At 46.5% G+C, this 19724-nt stretch overlaps 1 protein-coding gene across 2 annotated transcripts in view; it reads right to left on the reverse strand.

Annotated features, from left to right (window-relative positions):
• Positions 1 to 19724, reverse strand: part of RORA (RAR related orphan receptor A) — a 694742-nt gene that overhangs the window by 380270 nt on the left and 294748 nt on the right. Inside the window, exon 2 of one of the 2 annotated variants that reach the window (XM_074366223.1) lies at positions 19524 to 19655. The exons of the other annotated variant lie outside the window; for it this stretch is intronic. Coding sequence (XP_074222324.1) covers positions 19524 to 19655 — 132 coding nt within the window. The remainder of the gene's footprint in view (positions 1 to 19523; positions 19656 to 19724) is intronic. 2 annotated transcript variants of the gene reach the window in all.

Genomic DNA, 19724 nt, shown 5'->3' on the forward strand with positions numbered 1-19724 from the left:
CACTGGCTGGATCTCCTGCAGCTACAGACATATTTTTGAGCCCCGAGTTAAGGCACTGGCTCTCCAAATGATCCGTGAATTTTATTCACACGGATGTTCTTAATGAAATTGCACTTGTATTGAAAAGATGAGGCTCAAATGAAAGAGATAAACGTAGAAATTTCACGATGTCTGTCCACTGATAATACTTTACACAGAAAATGCTTACTCGACCCCCGTATGAGTTAACAACAGTGAGTCTCACCTCTTAATTCATTCACCTCCATCTTCTTGAGACTCCTCTTAAGCACAAAGCCGTAGCACTGGGAAAGCAAAGCTGCCCACAATAAAGAGAGGAAGACCCTATGAGGAGGACAAGGCCCCCACTGAATTAGAGAAGGGATCTGATGTTTCCCGCTGCCCCTGCCTCCTTCTGTCCTTATCCTGGATGAACACTGCTGAGGATGGATCTTAAGCAGGAGTCAAGAAACTCTAAGATTAGGAGAGGAAGCTCTACTTCTTGTTCATACTAGTAAGTGACAGCTCTGATTCACGGTGAGTTCCGGTGACTCCAATGCATGTGGTGGGTGGGGTGAGGATCGTCTCTAGGCCTCGGAGATCTTAGGTTTACTGAAGGCATGGGCTCGAGGAACAGAAGCAGACAGGACTGGTTAATCTCTGTATGGCTCAGGTCCCCTGGGGTTAAGATGGAGGCAGGAAGCCAGGCAGAGCAGAATTCTTGAGAAAATTAGGCAATACATTTTTGGGAAATATCACATGGGGTTGGATGGGGAAGTGGTCCAAGATCAACCATTCAAAACTCCTGTGAAGTTCTACCTAGCATACAGTATTTAGGAATCCGAGATGAGGGCATAGGGGATGGCGTGAGGGACAAGCCATGAATCTCAGGCTTGCTGATGGATGAGACCACGGTAGATATTCCCTAGAGGTTCTAGAAAACATCGAGCAAGGAGTCCCATGGGCAGCAACTGACCCTCATGCCAGTGTTAACCGTAACTGAGGTCAGGGGTGGTCCCCATTCTATGCGGGGGAACAATGAGAAGTGTTTCATCTCTCGGCCAGAAGGAGTTGCCCACAGTGCAACAGGAACCCTGTCTGAGCCTTGACAAGGTAGCCAGTTTGGAAACATGTTTATATTATAAATGCCATTTTCCACCCCATCTTCTTGTACCCAGGTTTAGGAGGTCCTCGGCAAGATCTCAGAGTAGTAAATACGAATACACCGTTTTCAAAGGTCCTCCACATGGAGAACGGAGAACTCGGCATTCAGCCACCTGCACAGGTCGAAAGCAGATTAGATGATCAAGCAGCAAGTCAAAGCATATGTCCCAATATGGACATGGTACCTTCGCAGCTCTTATCTGATTGAAATGCACAAATGTGGATTGGAAATGAGATGATTACTAATTTTCTGAGGGGGAAAAAGGGGAAATCCAGTTTAGTGACTGGGTGAAAAGTTAGTAATGAAAGGTAAGTAACCCAGACAGGGAGTTTCCTGAGCAAGTGTAACCCGGCAGCTTTGAGCCATGCCTCGTTCACGGCGCGCTTTAAAACTTGGGTTGATAGATATCTGACCCGGGGCTTGACCATCTACTCAAACCGTCTCTTGCCATTTCACCAGGTAAGGACGTCAGCAAAAAGCCTTTTCGGCGCAAGTAGCAACCCACTTTCCTAAACAACTCTCCACACTTCAACCTAAACAAACGACTAAGTAAGCCCAGATTAAATACAGCTTTATCAGAATGGAGTTTGAGTAATCTCTGAATCAACAAAGTCTGGGGAATGTGTGTACAGAGGGTCCATTATACAAATGTCAGACCACAAAGTCAAACTCTTTTTTGAGATGCTGTTAAGGATTCCCTAATCCAGCCACTACAGGACAGCAGGGGAGGCCCCGGGCGATGCTAGCTTCCACCCTCCAGCATGCTTTTCCTTATGCAAAGGGCAGGAAAGCAAAGCGCCTGCAGTTATTTTAGCTGCTTCCTGGAAAGAGCAAGATGGCTTTTCCCCGTTCGTCTGAATGAAATGCTCCTTTTCTGGGCTGCTTTAATTGCTGTGGGTTAAGCTTCAACATCACACAACTTCACAACCACAATACGACTGGGATCATTTGGTGCTTTTTAACTTCATTGGGTCCAAACTACAAAGGCCAAGATTAAAAGGGTCATTTACTGTCTGCCAAATGGAATGTTTCAAAGTGAAATGGTTCAGTCACATAATTAGGGGAAAAGGAAAGAATTAAAAATGTACGCTCACATACAGAATTAAGTATGCTTGTAAAATGATCAACACAGGAAAATATAAACAATAGCAGCCCAAGAGTACACAGTTACTTGGACTGTCACGGAGGCATGGAGGTCTTGAAATGGTAGCTGCTTCTATTTTTGTTTTTAGTTGAAGTGTAGTTGAGTTACAATGCTGTATCAATTTCTGGTGTACAGCATAGTGATTCACTTATACATGTATATATTCCTTTTCATGTTCTTTTCCATTATAGGCCATTACAAGGAACGTAACAGAGTTCCCTGTGCTATACAGTAGGGCCTTGTTGTTTATCTATTTTATATACAGTAGTTAGTATCTACAAATCCCAACCTCCCAATTTAGCCCTCCCCACCCCTTTCCCCCCTGGTAACCATAAGTTTATTTTCTACCTCTGAGAGTCTGCCTCTGTTTTGTAAATAACTTCATTTGTGGCCTTTTTTTAGATTCCACATATAAATGGTATCATATGGTATTTTTCTTTCCCTTTCTGGTTTACTTCACTTAATATGACAATCTCCAGGTCCATCCATGTTGCTGCAAATGGTATGATTTTATTCTTTTTCATGGCTGAGTAGTATTCCATTGTATAAATATACCACAACTTCTTCAACCAGTCGTCCTTAGGTGGATGTTTAGGTTGCTTCAGTATCTTGGCTATTGTAAATAGTACTGCTGTGAACACAAGAGTGCATGTATCTTTTCAAATTAGAGTTGCCTCCGGATACATGCCCAGGAACGGGATTGCTGGATCATATGGTAGGTCTATTTTCAGTATTTTAAGGTATCTCCATACTGTTTTCCATAGGGGCTGCACAAAACTTCATTCCTCCCAACAGTGTAGGAGAGTTCCTTTTTCTCCGCACCCTCTCCAGCATTAAAATGGCATCTTCTTGATCTATATGGAAAACTGTAGACTGCTGTTTCAACAGTGCTGTCATAACAGCCTAGGACACTTGGACCTCCAGGCTGGTTATGCTTCAGAATCAAATAGAGTTGAGGCAGGTACTAGGCTACATACTCATCACCAATGTGTGATTTGAGACCAGTATCCTTTTTCTGAAACTGTCTCAGAAGCTTTAAAATGAGGGCCATATAACCTTCCTCATAGGTTTTCATACAGATACAAAAAGATTACACGTACAGTATTTGGCCCTGGCACATATTACAACCTTAATATTATTCCCGCCTCCCCTCTAACCTTTTCAGCAGAGAGATCCGTGTGTGTGTGTGTGTGTGTGCGCATTTAGCTTTGAAATTATGCCTGTATGTAACAGGCACACAATAAATACTTCTTGTCATTTATTCAATAACAAACATTGATTATTTACATTTTGTATCGCCTGACCCAGAAGTTCCCAAACATTCTTGTTTCATGATTAATGTATCAGTAATTTTTTATAGCACTCCTAGGTTAAAAAGAAATACCTAGCAGTTCAGTTTATTAATTAATTAGACCCAAATAACTTAAAAAGAATTTATATCCTAGCAATTTAATCTTTTTCTGAAAAAAATAATACCCATAAATGTAAAGAAAAATAATATTTTCGTTTCACTGTGAAATAATCACAAGCTCTTGCTAACGAGATGCCTGTTGGGCCCTTCACAACTTCTCTAAACTTGGCATTTGACTGGAAACCCCCGCCCTCACATCCTGCTCCGCACTGTACCCCCGTTACTGCTTCCCATTACAGCAAACGCCAAAACGCTAGCTTTGCAAAGGTATGACATCACTGAAAAGAATGCCGTGAATTCCAGTAGTGAAACTGTGAACTACCCTGAGTTAGCCATTCACACGGCGCTGGACACGTCAGGAACTGACATATTTTCCTCAGCTGTTTAAAATGTTTCCCAGAACTCTTCTGAGTTTGCTGCAACGCCTGGGGTGCCTCGGCTCATCATCTGGGAACCAAAAGGGTAACCAACTATATCAAATTAGATTCACCTTCCCTGCTATTGCATCATCGAAATATGAATTGGACCACATTACAGATAAACCTAAAGAAAAACAAGACATAATGGAGTCTTCTGTTTCCATGTCACTTTTAGCCTTTACTATTCCATCTATTGAAAGACGTCTTACTAGTGTCATGTGGCCACCACATCAATTGTGCAGCGAAGGTTCTGCGGATTCAAAGAGATAAACAGCTACTTATCTTGATCTCAAATGTTTACTCACCTCAAAAACCAGAGAGTAATGCAAGGTTTACCCGATGATCCTTCTCATTAGTAGGAATTTGCGAGCTGTGTGGATGGGCTCCCCATAGGGTCATTCAAGATGAAGGAAGGGACTCCCTTCACATGTAAAAGCAGCTCAGTGCCTAAGAACTCTGCCGGCATGACGGCTGCTCATCCTCGAGAGTCCAGGCTGGGGGAAGCAACAGGGCTGCCTCAGACTCCATTCCTCGTTGGTTTACAGGCACAGGCAGGGCAGGGCAGAACGTACATGCCGCACGCGCTCAGCAAAGGCTAAGAGGAAAAACCGTGCTTTGTAGCGCTGGCTGATTTCTGTGTTGCAAAACCCCCCAATGAGGATGAGTTAGGTCCCTGAGCTGAAGGTGGGGGAAGCAGCACACCATCAGCCCCCCACCAGGCAGAAGGGTTTCCTTCTCTTCTCTAGCGGCCTGCAGAGTGCCCTGAATTGAGGGATACGCTCTTAAAAAAAAAAAAAAAAAAGCACTGGTGAGGGAAAGTAGGCTAATCCAAAGCATTTTATGGAGGGGCTGAGTCCTGGCCGTCCCCTGTGGGCAACGGGGATCCATGCCGACCTCGCTGGCTGGGCCTTGCATCTCGGGGAACTCAGGCGGACTGATGTTCATCCACCCCGGGGTACCACCCCGAGGCCCAGCATTTGTATTCTGGAGGGTCCCAGGAGAAGACAGTGTAGCCTCTATCCTGAAGAGCAGATAATGTCACTGGGAGAGGCGGCTTATGACATACACTTCACGTGAAGCAAGCAAAACCCAGCTCCAGACCCTTCTTTTGCTGCAACTTTAGAGTAAGTCAGGTAACACTGTCTTCTCAGGGGCACGCTTGGCGTAGGTGACCATGAGCTACCATTTCTGCTGGCGGACTCGTGCAGGGGGCCCTATTGGCCTACTTGGCAAGAAGCTTCATATAAAATGGAATCATTCTGCCCAGTGTGAGTCAGGGCCCTGAGTCCTAGCTCCGCCTACTTTGCATCAGGCCTCCCTCAGTTTCTCTAGGCCCCCCGGCCCGGTATCTGGTACCCATCGTCAAAGCTCTGCTTTATTTTGAAATTCACCTGGCAAAACGATTATATATCACCAACTCTTTCCTGAAGTGCTATGCGACTCAGGGTAGCAAATCCAAAGACTCACCATTCAGAATGCACCATGCCCTGCCAACCTGAACTCACAGGTGCATGCACACAAAACAAAATAAACAGAAACGCGGCCGTTACTACAGGAATGATGTCCTGCCCAGGGATCGTGGATTTGGAATTATGCAAAAATACAAGAAGGCCAGTCTCAAAAGTTCACATAACTGATATAAATGAGGTCGTAACGAGTACATTATTTTCTAACATGTTAACATTTCCACGGCAGATTCCTGTTCCATTGACTTGATAAGCCCGCAGGGGTGCACTGTGCATTCATATGTTGTGATATATCAAGTGTCTTATTTGCTTTGAAAGATGGAAAGTCCATAGCAACCCTCCCTGGGTTGCTAGGATTTCCCTGGCACCGTCATACTGAGTGTCCACTAATTCTGGACCTTAAGCTCAGTGTCGGGAACGGCATTTGTTTTGCCGGTGAGGGCCAGTTTCAAGACCAGTTACTTGGTGTCAAAGTCCTTTGCAACACTGCAAACAGAACTGCAGTCATGTATTTGGAAGCCAGTGACTACATCATTTGCATAACCACCCGCCCCAAGATTTCCCCTGGGTTTTACAAAGGCCTCCTCTCTTACAAGGGTTACCTTTATGACTTGGACGTCTTTGCTGGGACAGACAGGAGCTTCAGGACATGGTGTGTGGAGTCAGACGTGTCTTTTCCCTAAATACTGATCTGCATGAGGGCTAAGGAACTTCCTCGTTGGGGGAGGTAGACTTGAACTTGAGTAACCCCAATGATTCAAGTAGGTATAGACAAATACGATGGTTTGAGGGGGAGAGCGGGGACAAAAGTCAGGGGGGGTGACAAATAAAGGTCACCGTGGGAGAACCTGGCAGGGCCAATGAGACTCAGCCCCAAGTGTGACAGCCAGGCGGGGTGATGTTTCAGACGGGGTGGATGTTCTTCACTATGGTGGCTGGTGTTTAAACCCACCCAGCTGCATGTACCTTGGGGAGGACAGAGTGATGTATGCTCTCTTAAATGCCAGAACACTTGGGGCTCAAACTCACTTCCTGAGGCAACGTGCTCACACACGAGCCCAGAGGAGGAAACCTTCCTCCTCACTTCAACAAAGGCTGCCATTCAACTGTCACGGTAACGAAAGAGTTGGAATGGGCTGGTGCCAGGCCAGCAATCAACCACGAGAAGGAGCAGAAAAATAAGGGTGGTGTGGTTTGGGGTGGGCAAGGCCAGTGTTGATGGCAACAGTGGAACCAGAATACCAAATGGAGTCCCGCGAGGAGCAGAAGCCCAGACTCATTCCTCAACACACGTAAGACATCACTTTGGCAACTCAAAGGAATGTTGATGTTGGGATGGGATGAGCTATGTAATGGACTTATTACCTGTACTCGCAGGTAAGGGCTTGAGGCTCTGATCTTAACTGTTGAGATTCATTCATACCCCTGGGCTGGAAACACTTGGAAACACTGTGGTTACATAAGTTTACATCAGCCCCTCCTGTTTTTTTAACTGACATGCAGTCTTAGCCTGGTTGTCATCTCTGATCTTGGACCACTTCCCCGAGCCACTGAGCAACCAAGTTCTTCCTCTGAAAGGCGGGGAGAAAAGTAAATTCACAGGTTTCCTCCAGAGCGGCCTGAGATTCCCTAATTTGCATTGTGATGTGAGTGCAAGGCACGATGATAAAAAATACAATTCTTCAGGCACGTCAAACATAGCTCATTAGATCAACTTTTTTTTTTTTCCTGTGTATGTGTTTTTTTTTTTTAAAAACAGGGACCACTGTGCTTTCTTTCAAGTGACAAGCGTTGTGACAGCTGCTCTATAAGGTATTCAATGGTTAATTAAGACACCAGTGTCATCACTGAGCTCTTTTGTATTTCGTAGAATTGCAATTGCTAAACAGATGAAAGTATGTCTGAGGCAATGGTGGTAGTATAACTATTCTTTCAATTAATAAATAGCTCTAAAAGTGAAGGAAGCGATAAAGGCCTCGAGAGCGTCTGTATCTGCCCCGGTTCTGTCAGGAAAATTAAACAGAGCACTGGTGATTGCCACTGCGGCTGTTTAAGAGATCCAAGCAAGTTGGGTCACCTGCGCTGAGCAGGTTGGAGTCTGTCTGGTTCTTGGGGCACCCCCTAGTGACACATCTGTATACCCTGGAGCATCCATTTCATCACTGCAGAAAGGAATTGGGCCGAACTCACCTCTTTTTCTTCCTCCCGCATCCTCTCCGCCACTCTCCCCCTCCCCCCGCTGCCCTCCGCCAAAGAAGCCCTAAAATGTATTTTCAGACAAACATCAGGGAAGCGTTTATAAATATTTCAGAGGCGTTTTATAAATAAATAAGCAAATCTACAAAAAGACTTCCCCCTTTTTAATGAGCTCTCGGCTGTGGTACATGCCTTTTATTTGAGCATCATTAAAAGCAGTTGGGGAGATTTTCATACCGGATTCCCTTTCGGGGGTGGATCATAATATATGAAAAAGCCTGCGATGCAAGTCTGAAATGTGCAGCTTCGCCCCTGACAGATTAGGCCGCCCTAGCACAAGGGAATCGCTTTTACTCTTTAAAAAGTAAATACTAATCAATAGCAACTGTGCCGACAAAAACCTTCTGGCCGCCTAATTGCACCATAGCCACTCATAGACCCCAACAGAATTTTCCCCAAGACGTAGCAAAATTAACCACCAGGGGCTGAGCAAGTGAGTTATCACCATCTCTCTATTCAAATGTAATTAACATAACCCCACAACTGCCACACGTACCATTAAAGTACCATTTGTACATGTAATTTCCAAACAGGGGTTGAAGGTCGTGCCCACATCAATCTTTTCAACCCGCTCATCTGCACAGGAAATCAAACTGGCAGGGAGGTGGTCCCGACCATCACAGGAAATCTCTTCCTCTCTGAAATCTTGTTTGTCGTTTCTCTTCTGCTGCTTTATGCCCTCTGTGGTCTCTCTGGCCATGTCAGAAATAGCTAGGCTGTGTCAGAGGCAAACAAGTGATTTAAGCTCTCTTAGCAAGCATTTCTGGTACCCAGCTCTGGGCTGATCCAGTGGCTGGATATGCAAAAATCTTACTTAACAATAGCTTGGGGATGAACGCTGTGGTCACTTGGGTTAATGATAACTAATATTTTCATCATACGTTAGGATTTTTAAAGGACCTGACCTACGTCTTTCATTCATTATCATCATTGGTGATTATAGTAGTAGCAGTGCAGTTTATCGAGTGCTTGGGCTAAAAACTTTAAGTATATATTTTATCATTTAATTCTCACAGCAACTTTATGAGTTAGGAATTATTACTCCTATCTTAAAATCAAGGAAGTTGAGGCTCAGAGAGTGTAAATGACTCCAAATGCTCCAAGCAGCTAGAATAAGGGAGCGCCAAGATCGGAACCCGATTTTCTGACTCTAAAGCTCATTCTGGATCCTTTAACCACTTTGGGAGGGAGGAATCACCATCACCACTGCCATCAGCAACTTCTGCATTTTACACATGTGGTAAATGGGGCACAGAGAGGTAAAGCAGCTTACTCAGGGTTACTCAGCATGGAAGAGTTTCAAAGGAGAGGGAAGAGCCAGTCATGGGGGTTAGTGGAATCTCCGACTCTCTAAACATACATCACAGCAGCCTTTTTGTCTTCTTCAAGGACCAATGGAAAGAGGAGCAGAAGAGTCCAGAGATATAGCCTATTCACCTGTATGAGAGGCATCTGTACAAGACATTCAGCCAGAGACATCCCCTCTCTGGGCTCAGGGACCTCAAGTATGTAACCATGAGTTAGATAAAAGCTCTCATAGTCCCTTCCAGAGCTACCACTTTAGGCTCATTGTGAGTTCTTTGAGCTAGAAATGTGGAAATCTAACATAGCATCATCTTCTCAAAACTCAACCTGTACTGTCCCTGTTAGAGCCCAGATAACCATATTGTCACAAAGCCATCGCTTTATAAAAGGAGGTGTGATGGGCTGAGGATGGCCACAGACAGCTTACTTTCAGGAGTAATCAGTCACTCCAGGAGCAAAAGGGGAAAGACAGTATATACTGCACTCTATCTAGATCCCCTGTGTAATTTAGCAAAGCTGCCCAATTTGTGAAGAGGTCTGTGCAAAGTCCCTGGGGTCAGCAACTCCAGTCAGAACTCAAGTCTTGTAATTCTTCAGTGACAAGTCTGTTGTCAGAATCCTTTTCTCAGGTGCGCTATGAATACAGAAGCAGCTTCTTGACTTCTTCCACTCAGAGATGCCTGGTTCTGGCCTCTGAGCCTGTGCCTGGGGAGACTGTTCAGAACTTCCCACTTCCACCGAGAAACACACAGGACACATGCTCATGGGGCTTCTTTCCTGCCCCTGGCTCACCCTGGGCACGGGGTGCCTTCTGCAGTTGGGTTTATAGTTGTTCCATCCTGGGGAGGCCCCTGTGTCAGGACCACCATCAGTCCAGCTCTGAAGGGACCCTGGTGCCTGAGCTGTTTGTGTGTCAGGGGTTCAGGGGATCTTTGGTGTCCAGAGATCCTTGGCATCAATTTATTTCCATTTAAATATGTTTTCCCTTGATTCAGAATGAACTGAGAGAAGCAAAAATACTAATGAAAATGGAATGCAAATATCCCAGGCTCCTTTTTCTCCGAAATGCCCTATTTTCCCCCCTCCATGGTACTAATGTTTTAGAAATAGAAGGCACCTCTAGAGAGACAGGATAATACCAAATTTTTAAATCTGTAGAAAATGAGTACAGGGGTAGGCGGCACTATTAGTGCTACTAAAAATAAGCTTGGGGAAGCTACAATAAATGGAAAAACCAGAAGACTCATTCCTTTTTTAAAACTGTATTGAAAATCCTGTATGTTCAGAAGCCGTCTTCTCCAGAGATTCCAACAATAATACTTTGGATTCAGCATTCATTTCCATAGTGGGCTCTCTCCCATTTTGTTCCCCTCCCGGCCCTCCCACCACCACCGCCCCAGTGATGCAGGCTGGATGTCGAGCTTAATACCCATACAAGGCAGCGTGGTTCTGCCAACTGAGTACCGTGCCCGACGCCACAGCACTGGGGCCGGAATTATTTTCCTTTATTTCAATTTAATTATTTTTTTTTTACAGAGAGTTCTAAGGTCACTGCAGACAGACCACCTCATGCTGGAGAGGAAGGATGTCCCCTTGGACTTGGACGTACTTCCCAGTCTGTTTTGTCCTCAGCGGACGCAGTTCCCCGCCCCTGGGACCTCTGCGGGAGGAGGGGTGGGGTGGGGTCTGCTGACACCACTGACCCCAGAGCAGGTCAAACCACGTCCCGAGACGTCACGCGAGCCATCGACCGCTCTGCTGGACTAGAATAATGACTGCAAATATTCAGACTGCAAGGACACGGGCTCCCAATATTCCACCAGCTTTGGGTTCTGCGCCAGATGCCAAGCTGGATGCATCTGCCAGCCTCAGCCACAGACTCCCAGCTGAGCTGTTCTGAGGCATCTGAGAATTTCTGGGAGTTTAACAGAAAAACAGAAAAAAAGAAGACTTTGCCAAGCCCCGAGTGCCAGGCGTCAATGCTCTGAGACCGGCTCCCTAGCACCTACGTTGGGCCAGCAGGAGAAGTCCAAGGGGGCAGTAATCCCAGGACCGAACTTTATTCCTGCGTCTCCATCTTCTCGAAAACTATGGTGATACTTAATCCTCACACACATAAAGCAATGGAGAAAGATGGGCTCAGAAGATCTGTAGCAAGAGAGTCACAGAATATTTATAAAGAGGGCACTTGTAAAGTGGCTGGTCTACTTCTCTCATTTCATAGACAAAAGCACAGAGGCCGAAGGTTCTGAACCGGCGCCCCCCTCCCCCCTTCCCCAGCACACGTGGGAGCTGGGGACAGCGCTCTGGCTGGCGGGGGGTTCTGGCTTCTAAGTCAGAGTTCATACCACCACCCAGGGGCCCCTGTTGTGGTTTCTAGTTTGATTCCTGGAGCCTCCGGGAGAAAAGCAGCCTCGGGTGGGGCAGGATTGAAAGGCCAAGATTTTGAACACCTCTCGCTTTTTAACAAGACGATCTGGAATGTATTACCATTTTCCCCGTCTTTGTTTCAGCCCGGGCATTTCTGCCTCTTAAAAGCAGCCAACCCTTCACCATGGAGGTGACGCAGAACTCTACCAATAAAGTAAGTCTGAAAGCCCTCTGCTTCCCGCAGAAAAATCTATATGTGCCCTTCAGCCTCATAATTGAGTTGCAAAGGGGAAAAATAAAATTGTTTCCTAGCTGTGTGGAGCCATTCCACCCAACATGCCAATAAAAAGCAAGTGGTGTTTTTGTCCATGGGATGTCCAGGTTCAAAGTCAGATCTGTGAAGCTAAACAAGGGCTAGGTTATTAACAACAAACGATTACACTCCAGGTTGTATTGAGCAGAGAGAGGTTTGAACTCTTGAGACTAACTGGAAGGGTTCTGAAATGTCAGTGTTGACGTCCCCTGTCCAGATTCCCTGAATCACAGTGGAAACTAAGCCTGAATCTTAAAAAATGCAGCCATCCAGAAAGCCTCATGTCTGTCAGGAGATATGAATATTAATCCTGGGCAGGCAAGTCACTTAGCTATGCCATCAAATAAATAAGTAATGGCCAACTGCATTATATTTTTCTGAGACTTATGGGAAAGACTGAGTAAATAATAATACTCTATTTGTAGAGCACTTTAACTTGTAAAAATCCCTTCCCTCAACCTCAGTTCCCCCCCTGTAATATCTGTAAACAGGTGAACATCTCCTACCTCCAAACAACCCTGTGTAGTTAAGGTTAACAGTCCCATTTTAGAGATGGGAGCACTGAGGCTCAGAGGGGTTAGCTGGCTCATCTAATTTCACACAGCGAGAGAGCAACAAAAAAGGGACAAACCTAGACTGACTAGTTAAACAACCAATTCTCTCTCCACGGAATCACAATGTTTCTATCCTGGTACATGCACAATGCTTTTGAAGGTTAAAACCAGCGACACTATAATAGCTAATTAAATTCATCTCCATCCTGTCACTCATGTCACTATTTAGCAGTCCATGCTCCTCTCCACAGACATAAATCATCCTTGTGTGACCTCAGCTAGCTCCGGAAGCACCTGGCTGCGTCTGATTCAGTGATGGATGGATGAAACGGCTGGACCAGTCCTGCAGCATACCCTCTGCTCCCAAGGCCATTTACACAGTCAGGGCCAAGAACATCGGACCAACCCAGGCTTCCATCACGTTTGGTCTGTTGATTTTATTTGTAGACAAAATACATGGCTGTCTTCCTGTTGTGATTTGCAGGTTCTTAGCAGAAAACGCCTCTTCTTCAATCTTCTTCTATCCCTTCCCCTAAGGTTTTAAATCCCTTGGATGGGGATTTAAACATAATCATTCTACGACGAGAGACAGGTTTAAAGTGCAAATATATTAAAGAATCAATTCAGGGCAATGGACTCATTTGCTAATGCATAAGTAAAACACTAAGCAATTCTTTTTGGAAGCAAGAGGGGCTGAGACACCAGAGGAGAGTCTCAGGCAACTGATGTGGGCAAAGGTCACAGAGGTGGGTATGGGGCAGAATGAGTGTGCTAGGAGCCTCAAAACAGACTGACCGCATCGTTTTGCTGAAGGCAATGCCATTAAACGTTCTAGGCTCTAGAGAAGTGATCTGAGGTTATGTTCATAGGTTTGATTTTTTTTAAAAAGAATTTAAGCAGCTTTATGAGATAAAACTAGATACCATAAAATCCAAACACTGCAAGCGTACAATTCAATGATTTTTAGTAAACTTGCCTAGTAGTATAACCATCACCAGAATCCAGTTTTCGAAACAAGTTTAATTTGAAGAAGTAATACGTTGAAAAGGCCACACTCCTTTCCTATATCACAAGAAGTATTTCTTTTTGTCCTTTGGACTCAAGCATTTATTCTTATGAGTACCTGCCTCCCTTGGGCCCCACTGTCACACTGCATCAAGGCAGCCATGCTTTGGAAGATCTGACTCCTTTCCCTGGCTTCTGCCTGCTGGGATCTGGAGTGAGCTCAGAGCCCAGTCACCCAGGACTCAGACTTAAGGAGGGGCCCCTGGTCCACCATCACTTCCACCGCCTCCACACCCACAGCTTGGAAAGTTACAGAGAGCCCTTGGTCACACCTCCAGCCTCCAGAACCAGGAGAACATGCATGTGGTCAGCCCCTCCACCCCAGCTTACTACACCCACTCCTCCTGGGAGAGCCTGAAGGAAATTGGCCAGCATCTTGGCATTCCCTTCTGGTTGCCAAGCCCCCTCGTTGTTTTTGCACTTAGAGACCGTTGGCACAATTCCTTCCCACCCCGCTACCCCCCTTCCCCAGCCACCATGTGACAGGCCACACTCTTCCTTTATCTCAGGGGACCAAATCAATGACTTACCCCATTCCAGGTCTTTCTGTTTCACTGCGAGTCAAGCACAAGACAGAAAGCCAGCTCTATTTTAAGGCAAACGCTAAAACAAAAACACTGCTGTGCTCTGTGGGCATTTGTGTGTCCTGGAATGAATTTTCCAGCAGACATGGGTAAAGAAGGAGTACGAGCAAATATTTGGTTAAGTATAGAACCCACTTAAACACCATAGATTTACTGTTTAGGTTCAAAGTAACAGTTGTGGAGTGGGAGTCTATCAAAGGGAGTCTGAACAAAAGGTATGTTTGCCTTTCCACATGCTGTTCTCCCTTTTGACAATCCTCTTTCCACCTATCTGTCCTTCCATCTCATCGCTCTACCAACCCAAACAACTGACCGCGTCTTCTTCCCATGTCACTGCTTCCCACTTAGGCTGGTAGATCAGATGTTTCTGTTTGGTATCATACTTCCACATTGTGAGTCTTATAGGAAGGGGACCCAGTCTTCTTCAACCCAGGTGTCTAACACTACACTCAGCATGTAAAAGACACTCAAAGGACGATCTGTACTCCACTGACGACAAAAGGACCGTGAAAACAAACAGGGGCTCCCACGCAGAGCAAATATTTCCTTCTGCAGGCAGCTGTGCTAATTCGCCAGACTTTACATGACCAGGGAACAATTTGTGATCAGTTGTTGAACTAAGAAATTGTTCTGGACTCAAGCAGCACCAAATGTAAATGGCGACGCTGGACTGCAAGAGAAAGGGCTGCAGGCTTTGGGGCAGGGGCTTGCCCACTGAGACCACCAGGGGAATGCAGCCTCCTAGTGAAAGAGAACACGTTGACAACTTTACAGCTGCGATATGTTAGGTTAAGGCAACCACTCCCCCCTACAAACATCTACAGTCAGAGCTGTACCCACAACAAGAAATATAAAGATGTGCTTCCTATCTGTGGCTTATGGATCGTCTTCGCAATTTGAATGTCGTCTGTAACATCCACTATTGTATCCCCAATGCTTAGCACAGCACCCAGAACGCAGAAAACACTTAGTAAATACTTGTGATGTGAATGAATATTTCATAGTCTGGCTGGCTTCTTTCCCCATAAAATGTGCATATTTTTTCCCCTTTGTGCTCTAAAAACACAAGTGTCCTGGAATGAATTTTCCAGCGAACATCTCATTCATCTGGGACGTGATCCATGAACATGATTAACAAATGGGAAATAAGCCAGCCTGTGCAAACCAAGGCCTGGGAGTCCCACCATTTAGAAAATAAGTGCCATGAAGACTCGGAATCTCAGGCATCCTAAAGTGAGTGTCCACCTTCTGAAGGACCCTGGAAATGTGAGAGGACTCTGCGAGATGGTGGGACATCCAGAAAGAAGCAGGATGAAGGGGACATAAGGGGACTAATGCTTCCGTTGGCACCTACTCTGAGCCACGGATCTGGTACTCGCATCTCTTATTTCAGTAATGATAACAGAACCTACCTGATGGTTACGGCCATTGTGACTTTACTACTGAGGAGGGAAGGATCAGAGAGACTGCGTATCATACCCAAGGTCACCCAGCTAGGAAGTGGCCACGTCAGAACTTGAACACAGACCTATGTAACTCTAAGGCTAATGCTCTCCCCAGTCCACCATGTATCTGACACTAGCATCCCTCTGGATTTGGAGACCCACAGGGCAGGGACCAGTCTTACTCATCGCTGTAGCCTGCTCTCCTCACAGTGGACCAGAAGATGCGCTAACACGTTTCCTGAGCTGCATCCCAGATCACAAGTACTGACACTTCTCGACCAAGAAGCAGTCTGACCATAGCCCAGCCGTCCCCTGAGGGAGGACACACACCTTCACAGCGCTGGCCCTGGAGGAAGTACCCAGGCAGCACTGATTTTACCGGTGGAGCACAGGCTTCTCTGCAGAGATGTGTCCTTACTGTTACAAGGACCTTTGCAACTCAGCCTATGCAGCAATAACCCAGGGGGCTTGCAGAGTTCCTTCTGGAGCTTTGAATGGCAGCATTCAATGTCTCCTCCCTATGGCTACCCTGGCTGCCCAGCACAGACAATGCAGAGCCTCCCAGGTCTGTGTTCAGTCTGCCCTTAAAAAAAAAATTATTTATTTAAAAAATTTTGCTGGGGGGGGCATAATGAGGTTTATTTATTTATTTTTAATGGAGGTACCGGGGATTGAACCCAGGACCTTGTAAATGCTAAGCATGGGCTCTACCACTGAGCCACAGCCCCCAGGCTTCCTTTATTCAAGGTTGGAGGATGGTTCTGAGTGGCAGGTTTGGTCTAGGCTGCCAGAGTTCAGCATCAGGAAGCCCAGGTTCTAGTCCCCGTTTCACCACTGGTGGGGGGAGGGGGTCTAGCAGGGGAGGGTTGGCTGCTGGGGAAATCACTCGTCCTCCCTGCCCTTAGCTCCTCATCTGTAAGACTCGACAGATAATTTCTGAGCACTGTAGAACTTTCTATGACAATGAAAAAACTCTACTTTCTGCACTGCCTGACATAGTAGTCACTAGCCACCTGTATCTGTCTATCTATACACACACACACACACACACAAAGTACTGGAAAGACAGTGTGATTCAGGAACTGAAAACTTAACTTAACATGATTTAAATTAATTTAGGTTTAAATTTAAATAGCTGCAGGTGTCTACTGGCTCCCTATTGGACAGAGAAGCAAGAAAACTTCAGCTCTGAGCAGCAGAGAGGGAAGCAGCTTAAGGTAGCTTAAGAGTTCCGGCTCACATGGATGTGGGTTCAAATCCCATTCTGTAATTTACCAGCTACCCGATGTAGCCCAAGACATTTAACTTCTTGAAGACTTGGTTTCTTCTTTTATAAAATGGAGACAGTAATGGCTTCCGTACAAACGTGCTGTGAAAACTGAATGAGATCACGCTCGGAGTGTCCTGACTATCACATGAAGCGAAGGGTGTGTGTGTGGGGGGTTCTTTCTCTGATTAATCCATTATTTCATTCACCGAGACATCTCCATTCCAGTGGAAGGAGAGAGAGGTTTAATATCCACCGGGTGGGGCACTGGGGGAGGGGAGGGGAGGGAGGTGCCGGGGAAGGACTGGCACTTTTGCTACTTCACATTTTTCCCAGGGCCGTCCCTGGATGTGTTGTTTGACTGATTGGGTCAAATTACACAAGATCTTGCTAGATATTCAGATTCCCTCAGATGTATCTGTGTTGTGTAATCTTCCCGGCCTTGTAAAGGAACAGCCCTGACTGGCCAGAGATATTACAGGCGGCCTCTTCACTGAGATTTACGGTGCACGAGAAGGAAGGGAAGGGTCCTCGACATCCTATGACAAGCGCGTCAACAGTCTGAAACCTCAGGGCGACACTTTCTGCGCTACACGGCTGTTATTTTCTAGGTGGAGTAATTAACCAGCGACCTGCCCCCAGGACCAAGGCAAAAGCTGTTGAGGAGAACGTCAGTCTCCAACTCCTTTTGCTCCCAAAGATACCAACCATGACGAATCTGGATCCCCTCCATCTTAATAAATAGCTTCCTATCCATTAGACCCTTGCAAACATCATTTAAATCAGTGGGAGGATATGAACAAACCCCAATGCCCAGGCTACATATACCACATTCGTTTGAGCACCAAGAGTTTCGAGGGAGCGATCTGGGTGGAAACTCCGGAGTTAAGTGCACGGGGAGCCCTGATCTCTATCAAATGCTCAAAGCCTCATCAGATCATGCTGATGTTCCATTCAGCGCACGCTGCTTACGGCGACTAGAATGTTTCTCAACCAACATGCTCTTTAATAAAGTCTAATTTGGGGCATTTCCACATTGTTAGTGTTGACAGGGAAATTCCCCACTGAATTGGTGAGGGGAGGGGCTGGCGCTTGAAGAAGTATTAAGATTCCGGAGCCCAAAAACCGTCACCAGAAGAGCTGCTTCGACAGCTTCTGCGTGCTGCCACCTGGTGGGGCCTGTCCCCAGCTTGATCACTGCTCCTCTCTCGTGGGCTCCCGCCGCCTCCCCCAAAGAGATGTAATTTAGGGAAATGTCATGCATTTTTTTCAATCCAATTTACTGGTGCCTTCCACATTGATCAGACTTCCCTCTCCTTTTTCCTCCCATCTGGTTAATATAATTATTGCTTTCACATGGTGAAGCCATTTTACGTAATAGCTTTGTTTGTTACTATGGTTACAAGTTAGGCAGTACTTTGGAATATAAATCTATCATCTCCCGAAAGCAGTTTTCCCTTTGTCAAAGTGCAGCCCTCACGCGTATCAGAAAGCAAGCTGGGGGTGGTGGCATTGGTTTTCTGTCTTAGGGAAAGTGGCCTTTTGTGGCCAAATTGTATCCTCCGAGCCTGGTGTATAAGCACTCCTTGGAAACTGCTGGCTGCTGGCCTACCTTCGTCCCCGGGTATAGTAGGCACCCTTAAAGAGAATTATCCGGGAGAAAGACTGCAAAGTCGACTGTCCAGCAAAGCTGCCAGGCCAGAGCCCTCCCGTCTCATGGCTGGAGTAGTTACTGGACTGTTTACTCTTGGCTGATTTATTTCTCAGCTAAAGGCAAGGGCTGAGAACATAATCTCTCAGGAGTTAAATTTCTTTGGGTGTAATCCCTTCCTCTCACGCATCTGAAGCATCACCCCTTATTTCCTGATGGAAATGGAGTTATAATCTCCCTTTAGAAAAATGGCAAAAGTTCAGAGCTGGGTGCAATCCGCCACCCTCAAGTGACAAAGCGTGACCGTGTCTCTGCTGTGACAGCGCTTCACACCCAGCTGAATCAGACGCGGCCCTCGGAGTGCAGACGCCGTCTGGCCTGTGAAGTGGGGCTTTCCTCCCGGCCTCGGTCGGCGATAACCGCGAACCCTGGAGAGGGCTGAGGGGTTACCGCCCCCTCCACGTGCGGACCCCGATCTAATCCTCGCGACAACGCCAGGAGGCGTGCGTCGCCACCAGCCGGCATCACTCTCATCTTAACGGAGGAGGAAATGGAGGCTCGGAAGGATTAAGTACTGCCCCCAAATCACACTACTCATCAGTGGCTAAGCCTGGACTCCTCATCTTTGGCTCCAAGTTCTGCTTCCCTTCTAGGGAGCCTTTGCTGCCAACTCAACAGAGGCTCCCTTTCCAGCTTCAAACAGCAGGGACAGACCAGGAGAAAAGAAAGAACAGGGACTATCAACGCTGCCCCCAAGGCCTTCATTCAACCAAACAGAACCAGCTCTAACCATCTTCCCCCCTCTGTGGGAGAAAGTTACTGCTCTGGTAGCGCGCTGGTGAATTTCCAGTGGCTACTCATTAGCTAGCCGTGTCATTCAAATTTATTATCCCCGAACAAGAACATACTTATTTACATCACTCACATGGCAGGATAATTTGCAGTTATATAATTTCACAGCAATTATGACCGGAATTGCCAGGTAGAAGGAAACCAGGCACTTTGGCGGTGCCTGTTTACCAACAAGCGGCGACCTTGGAATCGCCCAGTGATGACATGAGTAGCCGAGGCCTTGGAGGAGAGAGAGGTGGTTCATCGTGAGGGACTTTACCTTTGCGTTCCCCAATGACAGAAAAGGCAGGAACCTTGGAGATACCAGGGGTATTTTTTTCTTCGTCGTCTTCTGGCGGGCGAGGATGCCGTTCTGCAGGTTTATCCTGTTTGTGGGCGTGTCTGGGGTGCTCTGGTGACAGGGAGGGGGCAGAAAGAGATGTGTGAGCTTCAGCGAAGGGTGCAAGCGCTGAGCTGTGCC

This window comes from Camelus bactrianus, chromosome 6 (genome assembly GCF_048773025.1).
Source record: "Camelus bactrianus isolate YW-2024 breed Bactrian camel chromosome 6, ASM4877302v1, whole genome shotgun sequence".
NCBI lineage: Eukaryota > Metazoa > Chordata > Mammalia > Artiodactyla > Camelidae > Camelus > Camelus bactrianus.